Raw genomic sequence first — 12,669 nt, forward strand, 5'->3', positions numbered from 1 at the left:
GAGCATTCGTGGACATGTGCTCATTAAGCAGTCTTTCTTTCAGATCTTCCATTTGTTTCCTGAGCTCAGCATTCTCCTTAGTCAGGCGGGCAACCTCTGAGCTGTGAGAACTACCGGAACCAGGTGCCTCTTGTAGCTGACTGAGCTAACTCTCAAAAATTGCGTTCCTTGCCTTTAACTTCATGATCTCCTCTGTAGCACTATTCTGAGCATGTATCAGTTGAGAGATAGTAGAGGTGCTTCCAAATCCTCCGACCTTGTCAATACACTCACACTCCTCAAGAGTGGTCTTGGAGAAAGTTAGCTTTTTAGTGCCCACTTTGGCATGTCCCAGGGGTACCTTGAAGAACTCGAAGACCTTTGTAAGAAGAAACCCATAAGGCAGCCCATGGTTGTCATCCTTAAAGTCTGCCAATTTTTGCATATGCTCAATCATTATCCCAGGTAGATTAATGGTGGTGAAGCCATCCAAGACTTCCTTAAGGACCAGGTCAGCTTTGGACGTAATAGATCTCCTCTCAGCACGGGGAAGCAATACTTTGTTAACCATCTCAAAGAGCAACTTATATACTGGAAGGAGTGCCTTCTTATGCACCATTTCCCCCTGATGGATTGCCTTGTCCTTAACTATGGCATTTTTGAAATTGGAAGAGCAGGCACCTTGAACATATGACAACCCTTCAGCAGGAACACCCAGAATTGACCCCAACAAGACAGAGTCCATCACTATGTCAACCCCATTCACCAACACATAGATGTGATCATCTTCAACTTTGAAGAAGTCGGCATAGAAGCTTTGCACTTCCTCCTCATACACTTTTGGAACATCATTTGTAAACAAATGAGTCCATTATTGAAAATCACAAATTTTCACTAACTGCCGCATCCCGGCAAGCTCCACAATGTCAGGGGCAAAAGTGTGTCCCCACAGTACCTTCTGATTTCTCAACTTTCCTTTCCCAAAACTTTGGGATTCTTCAACCTTTGCTTTCTTGGAGGAACCAGGTTCCTCATCAACATCCATTTTTCTCTTCACTGACTTGCGAGTAGACTTTCCCTTCTCTGCTGACTTTTCAGGCACATGTTCACCAGAATCTCCCACCACTTCAACATCAGATTTTCCACTACTCTCTTTCAATGTCTTTTCACCAGATTTTTCCACAAACTTTTCACTGGAAACAGCATCAGCACTCTTGGTTGGACTCCCAACACTTACAGAAATGTTCTTTTTGGATTTGGAGAGAGAGTGCTTCTGCTTTGAGGGCTTGTGAGTCAAGGAACTAGGTTCATCTTCTACTTCCTCATCCACATTGACAACAGGAACAACCTTTTCAAGTACTGTTTTGCCATCCTTCACCAACTCTCTCCTTCTTTGACTCCGTTGACTTTTCTTAAGAGCAGACTCAAGAGCCTCCTTCTTTTGCAACCTTGTAGTAGGTCGCTTAGGAGTTGGATAAGGAGTTGCAACTGGCTTAATCCTAACCCTGATAAAGCTAGCAATCAACAAATTGTCTAAATCTTCTTCACTATCAGACCGCATCTGAGGCATCACCATAGACAGGGGCTCAGCATAAAAATGGGGAGAGGGCACAGGATCAATACTGACCTGGGGAGATGAACCCTGAGCTGGATCCTCTGTGGAGGGATCAGGTCCATCATTAGGGACCCCAGTAGTATCATCATGTGCCAATTTTTCAACCGGTACAAGCTCTCTCCCATCTACTGTGGCCTGAGGCTCTTCCCCCTAAGGCTCAGACCCCTTTATACCTTCCTCAACAAATTCCCCTTCAGCAGCTATGGAGAGCATGTTTTCTATTGCCTCTTTTTCTTGTGGTTCCATGGATATATCAGGAGAAGGATGAGTGTTATTTGTAGACTCAAGACCTGTCGTGGTTGTATTAGCATTGTCAAGACCAGCCGCTTGGTTTTTACTTGGGTTCTCTTCACATCGAGATTGGAGATTTCCTGATTTCCCTCTTCGGCCATGTTACCTTATTCACCTTTCTTTTCCGGTGAGACTGGGGGAGAGCTGGTAGCCACAAACCTTTTTGGAGTCGAGGTTTTGCGACTCTGATGAGAACTTGAACTTGAGTGGGTAGGTGAGGAGACTGAGTGTGGGGGAGACTCAACCCTAGGGTTTGGACTGGTGGTTGTGTTGAGTGAGGAGTCTACTATTGGAGTTTCAACTGGTGTGGACTCTATGGAGGTGTCACTGAGAACACTGGGGGTTTCTTGATTCTCAGTCATGGTGGACTTTACTGGAGAGATTAGTGGTTTGAGAAGAGAGAAGGAGAGGTGAAAATTTTGAAGTTTGATGTGAGGATTATGAAACGGCGGCAGCTTTTTGGGAGGCGGGTCGCTCATCAACAGGTGAGATGTTTTGTTTCAAAAGACGCAAAGGAAAGCAACTGACACACTGATGACGTGGCATTGTTTTTATCTGTTCAAAATTGTGTATGAGAACAAAGAAGCTACTAACCTGTGCCAGGAGAATCAGGTTCCCTGACAAGTCTTGCAAGTGTGAGCTTAACCCCTTTTACCAACATGCACTGCATCAGCTGCTCTGTAATCATCATGCGTGTCTACCTGTAATGGTATAGAAATGAGTTAGACTTTGCCAGAAAACACTTTTAGCTAATTTTACTTGTACACTTCTTTCATAGCCAATCATTGGGAACCAGGTTCTCAGTTGGGTTTTATCAACCCCAGTGCCAGGCGATTTCTTTCAAAATGTTCTCTGCTCAGAGCTTTGGTGAAGATATCTGCAATCTAATATTCAGTGCTGCAAAACTTCATACAGATGAGCCCTTTTTCAACATTGTCTTTGAGGAAGTGATGACGTACATCAATGTGCTTGGTCCTCTTATGTTGGACTGGATTTTTGGCCATGTTGAGTGCACTTGTATGTCACACAAGAGGGGCATACAATCAGAGAATACTCCAAAGTCTTCCAACTGTTGTTTGATCCACAGCAATTGAGCACAACAAGAGGTAGTTGCTATATTCCGCTTTTGTAGTTGAGAGTGCCACCGAGTTTTGCTTCCTTGTACCCCATGAGATTAGGCAAGAACCCAGGAAATGTGCCACTCCAGACGTGCTTTTCCTGTCCACCAGATATCCTGCATAATCAGCGTCAGCATACCCAATAAGATCAAAGCTGTCACCTGAGGGATAGAAAAGAACCAGGTCATGCATTCCTTTGAGATATCTCAATATTCTCTTGGCAGCCTTCAGATGAGATTCCTTTGGATTGGATTTAAACCTTGCACACAGGCCTACACTGAACACAATATTTATTCTGCTTGTAGTGAGATACAAGAGTGATCCTATGATCCCTCTATACATGGTCTGATTTACAGGAGAACCAGGTTCATCCATGTTTAGACGAGTAGTTGTGGCAATAGGAGTGTCAATAACTTTTGATATTTCCATGTCAAAACTTTTTAGCAGCTCCTTGATGTACTTCTGCTGACTTATCATTGTTCTCTTTTAAGATTGCTTCACTTGAAGTCCCAGGAAGAAATTTAATTCTCCCATCATACTCATTTCAAACTCACTCCCCATGAGTTTTGCAAACTCTTCACAAAGAGAGTCAGTTGTGGCTCCAAAAATGATATCATCAACATATACCTGAACAATGAGCAGGTTCCTCCCTCGTTTCTTTAGAAAAAGAGTGTTTCAATTTTCCTTCTTGTAAAGCCATTTTCTAGAAGAAACTTTGATAACCTTTCATACCAAGCCCGGGGAGCCTGCTTTAGCCTATACAATGCCTTGTCCAGCTTGAATACATGCTCAGGATGCTCGTGACACTCAAATCCAGGAGGTTGCTTGACATAAACTTCTTCTTTCAGGTAGCCATTTAGAAATGCACTTTTAACATCCATTTGGAACAATGTGAACTCTATATGAGATGCAAAGGCAATACGAATTCTAATAGCTTCCATTCGAGCAACTGGAGCAAATGTTTCATCATAATCAATCCCTTTTTCCTGATTGTAGCCTTGAACTACAAGCCTTGCCTTGTTTCTTGTTGTATTTTCAAACTCATCAAGTTTGTTCCTGAATACCCATCTGGTCCCTATGGTAGTTCGATCTGCAGGTCGAGGAACCAGGTGCCATACCTTGCTTCTTTCAAATTGATGCATCTCCTCTTGCATGGTTGTGATCCAGTCTGCATCTTTCAACGCTTCTTTGATATTTTTGGGCTCTATTTGGGAAAGAAAGGCTAAAAAGGCAAGAGAGTTTCTTGCTTTTGATCTGGTTTGAATTCCTAAGTCAAGAGGAGTTATTATGTTGTCAAGAGGATGTGAGATTTTGTGCTTCTAATTTGGTGCCTAAATCTCATTGGCAGAGGACCCAGGTATGTCTGACTGAGGTTCTTAGGCGCTTCTTACTTCAGCAAGTGGAGTACATTGAACTGCATCAACAACTCTATTTTCAGCTTCAGTTGGTGTGATCAGGAGACAGGGTTCCTCTCCAATAGATGGAGGTGTACTCGCATCATCTTCACTGGATTCCTTTACATGACTCATCATGTCTGCTTTTCCATTTTCCATGTCAATAACTTCTCCTGGAACAGATAAAGGTTCTCCATCTTGATTAGTGTGTCTGTCTTTCTCACATGAGAGGTGAGATTCATCAAAGATCACATGTATACTTTCCTCAACACATTGAGTCCTTTTGTTGTATACTTTGTAAGCTTTGCTTTGAGATGAGTATCCCAGAAAGATTCCTTCATCACTTTTGGCATCGAATTTTCCAAGGGCTTCCTTTCTATTGTTGAGAACAAAGCATTTACACCCAAAAGTCCTTATATGTGCCACCTTGGGCTTCCTTCCATTCAGCAGTTCATATGGAGTCTTGTTCAGAAGGGACCTTATCATGCACCTGTTCACCAAGTAGCAAGCAGTGTTGACAGCTTCTGCCCAGAAATTCTTTACAATTCCACTGTCAATCAACATTGTCCTTGCCATGTCTTCAAGAGTTCTATTCTTCCTTTCCACAACACCATGTTGTTGAGGTGTTCTTGGAGCTGAGAAATTGTGAGTGATACCATTTTCAGTACAGAACTCATCAAATTTTAGCATTGTCAAACTCTGTCTCATGATCAGACCTGATGTAGGCTACCTTATTACCATCTTCACTTGGATCTTTTTGAAAAAAGCAACGAACACTTCAAAAGTTTCATCCTTGGTTCTGAGAAACAAGGTCCATGTGAATCTGGAGTAGTCATCAACTATCACAAAGATGTACTTCATTCCTCCTCTGCTTGGCACCCTCATAGGTCCACATAGATCCATGTGAAGAAGATCAAGTGGCCTTGAGGTACTGACTTCCTTTTGGGGCTTGAATGAGGATCTGACTTGCTTGCCTTTTACACATGCATCACACACTTTATGATCCTTAAAGCTTGACTTGGGCAGACCACGAATCAGGTCCTTCCTGACCAATTTGTTCAGCAACGTGAAGCTTGCATGACCCAGCCTCCTATGCCATAATTCAGCATCATCATCAACAACACTTAGACAGTTGAGATCACCAGTCTGCAGGGACTCAAAATCAGCAACATAGATATTTTTGTATCTTCTTGCCACTAGCACCACCTCACCAGTCACTAGGTTTGTGACTGTACATATTTTTAACATAAATTCTACCTTGTTTCCCTTGTCACGGATCTGGAAAACACTTAGCAAGCTATACTCCAATCAGTTCACGTAGTACACATTTTTGATTGAGTGTGAGAGAGACTTCCCAATCCTTCCAACTCCTAGAATGTATCCTTTCTTGCCATTTTCAAAGGATACACTCCCTCCTTGCAGGGCCTTAAGTGAAAGGAAGTCATTTGTACTTCCAGTCATATGCTTTGAGTAGCCACTATCCATGTACCATTGTAGGTTGCTTCCTTTCACTATTCCCTGCACAAGAAAATCAAGAGTTAGACTTAGGAACCCAAACGAGTTTGGGTCCCTTGTAATGAGGAAAGGGGTGAATGAGGGATCTTCTGGTCCAAGCAGGCAATATGCATTTTTATATGAGGGACCAGGTTCTCTACCAGTACTTACTTTTTCAGCACAAACTTTTGTTTTTCTGCTGTGACTGAAATCTGGCCATACAGTTTTCTTTAAAGTGCCTAGTGTTACCGCAGTGAGTGCAAAGCTAATTGTCAGGTACAGCAACGTACTTGCTATGAGGGTTGTAGGGAATCTTTTCCCTTTGGAACCCAATCCCCTGCCTGTTTCCCCCATTATTGGTATACATGGAAGTGATAACATAAGAGGACCAGGTCCACTTGAGTGATTTTTCAAGATCACTCTTCACTCTACGTAGTTCTTCCTGAAGTTGTTTGTTTTTCTCAAGCTCAGCAAACAGACTAGACTTCACTGAATTTAACTCACTTACAAGCTTAATGTGTGCCTCACTTGCAACTTTATTTCCCTTTTGAGAATTTTCAGGCCTACTCTCCATTTTAAGTTCCCCAATTGTTTCCTTCAAGTCCACTACCACCACTAATAGGTCATCTCTCTCATGCTCAATGTTAGCCACTCTCTCAGCTAAGACTTCTTTTTCCTTTCTTACACACTCAAAGGTCTCTTTTAGGTCTATCACAGCGACTATTAGATCATCTCTTTCATGTTCTATATATGTAATTTTTTCATCTATGGCATTCTTCTCTTTCTTCAAGTTCTCAATCGTTTCCTTTAAATCAACAATAACGATTGCTAAGTCATCTCTGGTTTGTTCTGCTTCTCCTAACTCCACAGTTAAAGCATCTTTATCATTTATAAGACTGTGATAAGCATCAATTAACACATTTGCCAAAGACATGAGTTTTTTAAGAGAATAAGATTTCATATTTCTCTAAACATCCAGAAAATTTACCTCATCGTCATTGCCATCTTCATCATCATCAGACTGAGCCATCAAGGCAAAGATTGAGTCATACTCAGTTGCTTCACTTTCCACTGCCATCATTGAAATATTACCATGATCATTTTCTTCTTCAAATTCGCTGGAGGAGTCTCCCCATGCAGCAAGAGCTTGCTTTACAACATTGTCAGCGGCATTCTTTCTCTTGAAGCGTTTATCGGGAACCGGGTTCCTCTTGGTTGCTTTGTCAAAGTTGTTTTTGTACTGATTTTGCTTTAGGAGAGGGCACTCCTTTATGAAGTGTCCTGGCTTACCACATTTATGACATAGGTCATAATTTTTTGGCTTGCTAGAACTTTCCCTTTTTGGAATGCCTCCATTCCTGCGAACCATCTTCTGGAATCTTCTTGTCAAGTAAGCCATATCACCATCCTCACCACTTGAATCATTGTTGTCTGTCTTGAGGACCAGGTTCTTCTCCCTTTTGGGTTCTCTTCTTTCATTGTCCTTCTTCTTCTTCTTCATTTCATATGTTTTCAGATTACCAACAAGTTCATCTATGGTCAGTATCTGCAAGTCCTTCGCCTCTGTAATGGCATTCACTTTGCTTTCCCAAGAACTGGGCAGTACACTAAGGATTTTTCTGACAAGCTTGTTTCTTGGAATAGTTTCACCAAGAGAGTGAAGCTCATTAATGATGGAGGTGAAGCGAGTATGCATATCTTGGATGGATTCATCATCTTTCATCCTGAAGAGCTCGTATTCAGTTGTGAACATGTCGATCTTGGATTGCTTAACCTGTGTTGTTCCTTCGTGAGCTGTCTGAAGAGCCTCCCATATTTCTTTTGCTGATTGGCATGCCGATATCCTATTATATTCATCAGGACCAATGCCACAAACAAGAATTTTCTTTGCACGAAAGTTCTTTTCTATGGCCTTTCGATCAGCGTCATTGAATTCCTTCCTCGTCTGGCGAATGGATACAGCTGGGTAGCCAAGATTCTTGGTGGGAACAAAGGGTCCATCACATATAACATCCCATAGCTCTAAATCTTCAGCCATGATGAAGTCGTGCATCCTAGTCTTTCACCATCCATAGTACTGGTCATTGAACCTTAGTGGCTTGTAGGTAGACTGACCTTCTTCAAAGTTTGGTGGAGCAGCCATGAGTATCCTTTCTAGGTGTTAGCCTAATAGAAAGAACCTGTTCGGATACCAATTGATAGAATTCTAGGGTCCACCAAACACTATAGAGAACTAGGTTCTCTATCGGTTTTCACAGATTATGCAAACAAGGCAGAAAGTAAATAACACGGAGAGTTTTTACGTGGAAAATTCCCAGCTCAACGGGATCAAAAACCACGACCTACCCTTGTAGGATTTCAACTTCACTACTGAGCAAAAATTTTAGATTACAACCTATTGTAACCTAGGAATTAACTCCTTAATCCCTCACTAACTTGTAACACACCTATCACAAGCCACTTTGTAATACATCTATTACAAAGACTTTACAACTTGACTAACTCTAGCCAAGACACAAATACGGGGGTTTATGATTTACAAGAGTTTCCTACACAATGCTTCTAAGTAAGCTAAGTAGGAATTACAAGTAAGAACATTAACAAAGTTACAACTCAACTAAGGACATACAATCACTTGATATGTGGAACTGGTCTGTAGCAGTGTTGTTCTTTGTTCTTGATGCACTTGAGAATCGTTAACTGGAAGATCAATCACTATTGAAGTGCTTGAGTAAATTCTCTACGTGTTCAAGTGATGTTTTGTCATTGGTTTAATGTTAATATAACATTGATGACATCACTTCAATGATGTAAGCAACTTGGGTACAAGGTCCTTGACTGCTGCACTGTGTTATATTGTTGCATGTGCAGTCAGTCACTTTCCAGCTGTTAGAGAGTTGACTTGGTACAATCACCAGGGGAACAGATGCCATTTGTTCCCCTTGTTGATTCTTTAACTTCTGAAATTCTGACGAACATCTCCAGCTTAAGTCTGGTTATTTCCATGCGCTTGAGAATGTGGATCAGGTTCCTTATCTGGTTCTTGACATTAAATTTGTTAGATCATCAAAACATAAAACAAGGGTACTTATAACCTATCACCGAAGGACAAACTGATGAAAATGTTGAGCCATCGATGGGTCCGTCTACTTCTTTGGGGGGCGCGGACACTTCTCTTCCTCCTGGTTCTGGAGACAATGCAGTTTAGCTTTTCTTTTCTTTTCCAATTCTTGTATCTATGCCATTTTGTCATGTTCTCGTAAATAAAAACATCTTTTGCTCAAGTATTGTTTGAGTCTTCTTATTGTTAGAATATGCAAGACTTTAATCTTTGCATTTTCTTTAAGAATTTTGCGCATACTTTTTTGCATCTTACTACGTGAAACTTTTAGGTGTATTCTCCCCGAAAACATTTTTGGCTCCGGGCATCAGCCTTTTTTCGTGAGGGCTCTGATAAGTATTTGCGCAAGTTTACTTTTTCGTCATTTTTATATGCGGCTTCGGGTGTATTTTTCCCCGATGGCATTTTTGATTCCGGGCATAAATTCTTTCGGAACCAACCCTTTAACGTGAGGGTTTTTATAAGAGAGGTCCCTCTTATGTTTACGGTGCTCTTGAAGAGGATGTCTCATGTTCATCACGGCACTAACATTTGAAGTACTTGTTTAACTTTCAAATGATAAAGTTAATTCATCGTTCAGATAAGAAACAAGATAAAAATAAAAGGATTTCACTTTATTCCCTATATTTTCAAAAAATACATAAGCATTTTCTATGCTGAAAAGAAATTTCCATTACTTGTGGCTAACTTATACAACTTGTTTCTACGGGGTTGTTCGGGCAGTCCTCGGTCCCGATGACGTAATTAAATTTCCAGTTTTTCGTTCCCGATCGACGTGGCAGTCATTATTGTCGTATCCTCATATCATTCCCATCCCCCCCCCAGTGTTCGAATCCGACGAATGAGAATTGGAACACTGGAATTTGTGCTCGTGTATGATCAGATAAACTTTGCTCAAATAGCAAACTTAACTTTCCGGTGGGAATTTTCTATAGAGCAAAAGATTATCTAACCATCCCCGAGTAGATCTCTGCTTGTGTGCCTTGTTATTAAAGGTCTTATTGTTGTTGTCTTCGTAGTATGGTTTCTGTTGCTGCCTCATTAAAAACCTTTCCAGAAAAACCCAATAGGGACAAAAACTGAACGAATGAAAAAAGAGTGCAGCACATACTTTCTGATCGGACAATGTCCATCAGCAATAATATTTTTTGAGGTGTGCCACATTCCAATTGTTGGGCAACTTTTCTCTATTTTGGTTTTCCAACTCGTATGAACCTTTTCCGGTGATAACTGAGATCCGGTAGGGGCCTTCCCACGTTGGACCTAGCTTCCGCGTGTTGAGCTCCCGGGTATTGTGAGTTACTTTCCTTAGGACCAAGTCACCTACTTTGAAATAACGGAGATTGGCTCTTCGATTATAATACCGCTTCACTCTTTGCTTTTAATCTACCATTCCTACATATGCCAATTCCCTGCGTTCATCGACCAGATCCAAGTTGACAAGCATTGCCTCATTGTTCTATTCTTCTTCTGCCTTGAAGTATCTCAAGGTTGGTCCCCCTACTTCTACCGAGATTAAAGCTTCTACACCGTACACGAGGGAAAAAGGGGTTTCCCCTGTGCTTGACTTGGCCGTAGTTCGGAATGCCCATAGAACTCTGGATAATTCCTCGGGCCAATTTCCTTTAGCCGCTTCCAACCTTTTCTTGAGGCTCTGAATAATCACTTTGTTCGTCGACTCCGCTTAACCGTTTGCGCTCGGATGATGAGGAGAATATGTGATCCTCTTTATTTTCAAATCTTGGAAGAACTTTGTAACTTTTGCACCGATAAATTGTGGCCCATTGTCGCATGCTATCTCTTTTGGTATTCTGAACCTGTAAATTATATTTTTCCACAATAAATCCACCACTTCGCGTTCTCCGATTTTCTAATAAGGACCTGCTTCCACCTACTTAGAAAAATAGTCAGTTAAAATTAAAAGAAATCTTATCTTTCCGGGAGCCAGCAGTAATGGTCCGACGATATCCATTCCCTATTTCATGAACGGTCATGGAGATAGGACCGAATGTAAGGGTTCTTCCGGTCGATGCATCAGTGGCACGTAGTGTTGACACTTATCACATTTCCGCACGAAGATCTTGGCGTCTTATTCCATGCGGGTTAAGTAATATCCTGCCCTTACCAACTTTAACACCAAGGAATCTGTGCCCCAGTGGTTGCCGCATATCCCTTCGTGAACCTCTCTCATGACATAGTTAGCTTTTGACGCTCATATGCACCTGGCCAACGGGCCTTGAAAAGATTTTTTATACAATTGGCCTCCCTTGAAGCTATATCGCGCTGCTTTGGCGTGTAGCGCCCGAGATATTTTAGGGTCTTCAGGTAGCTTTCTGTGTTTGAGATAATCGATAATTTTATTCTTCCAGTCCCAGACCAGACTAGCTGAATTTACCTCGTAATAACCATCTATATCCAAGACTGAATTCATCAATTGTACTACCGACCCGGACTCTGATCCCTTTGTTTCTGTTGATGATCTTAGGTTTACCAATGCGTCTGCTTCAGCAATTTCTTCCCTTGGGATATAAGTAATTGACCATTCTCGGAATCGTGCCAGCAGAGCTTGAACCTTTACCACGTATTGTTGCATGCACTCCTCTTTGGTATTGAAGATCCCGTATACCTGATTTACCACCAGCTGTGAGTCACATTTGATTTTGATGACCTCGAAATCAAGTCTCAGGGCCAACTGGAGTCCTGCAATCAAAGCTTCATACTCTGCTTCATTATTAGTTAAATGGACCGTCATGATGGCTTGCCTCAGGGTTTCCCCCGAAGGCATGATTAAGACTATACCAAGCTCGGACCCTTTTACATTGGAAGCTTCATCCGTAAATAAGGTCCAAACCCATGATGCCAGTATCATCATTGCTTCCTTGGTAGCCTGAGGCAATAATCCCGAACTGAAATCGGCCACGAAGTCAGCCAAGACTTGTGACTTAATCGTAGTCCTCGGCTTGTATTTTATGCCGAACTTACTCATTTCGACGGCCCATTTGGGCAATCTACCTGAGATCTCGGGTTTATGGAGGATGTTTCGCAAAGGGAAAGTAGACACCACGGCTATCGGGTGGCATTGGAAATAGGGCCTCAGCTTTCGAGAGGCGACTACGAGAGCTAAGGCCAGTTTTTCCAAATGTGGGTAACGAGTTTCTGCTCCCGTTAAAACTTTACTAACATAATAAATGGAAGATTGCGTACCTTCGTCTTCTCGAACAAAAATCGCACTTACCACAACTTCCGAAACCGCGAGGTAAACCAGCAATATTTCCCCTTCTTTTGGTTTTGAAAGCAATGGAGGGCTTGATAAGTACTTCTTTAAATCCCTCAAAGCCTGCTGGCATTACGGGGGTCCATTCGAAATTATTTTTCTTTTTGAGCAGTGCGAAGAAACGATAAGACTTTTCCAAACGATCGGAAAATGAATTTACTCAAAGCTACCAATCTCCCCGTAAGCTGACTTCCTTCACGCTTGTCAGTTGGTCCAGTATATCCTCTATGGCCTTAATTTTATTGGGGTTTACTTCGATCCCCCTTTGTGATACCAGAAATCCCAAAAACTTACCTAAGCTGACCCCGAATGCGCATTTCTCGGGATTAAGCTTCATATTATGCTTCCTTAGGATGTCAAAAGCCTCTTGCAGATGTTTAAGA

At 41.8% G+C, this 12,669-nt stretch overlaps 1 protein-coding gene across 1 annotated transcript; it reads right to left on the reverse strand.

The window, feature by feature from the left end:
• Window positions 1-2,928: 2,928 nt before the first annotated feature.
• LOC138910156 (secreted RxLR effector protein 161-like) lies at window positions 2,929-3,480 on the reverse strand. The gene has a single exon (XM_070201379.1). The coding sequence runs from the start codon at window positions 3,478-3,480 to the stop codon at window positions 2,929-2,931; it is 552 nt and encodes a 183-aa protein (XP_070057480.1).
• Window positions 3,481-12,669: the final 9,189 nt, after the last annotated feature.

The sequence above is a fragment of the Nicotiana tomentosiformis genome, chromosome 4, assembly GCF_000390325.3.
Source record: "Nicotiana tomentosiformis chromosome 4, ASM39032v3, whole genome shotgun sequence".
NCBI classification, from domain to species: Eukaryota; Viridiplantae; Streptophyta; class Magnoliopsida; order Solanales; family Solanaceae; genus Nicotiana; species Nicotiana tomentosiformis.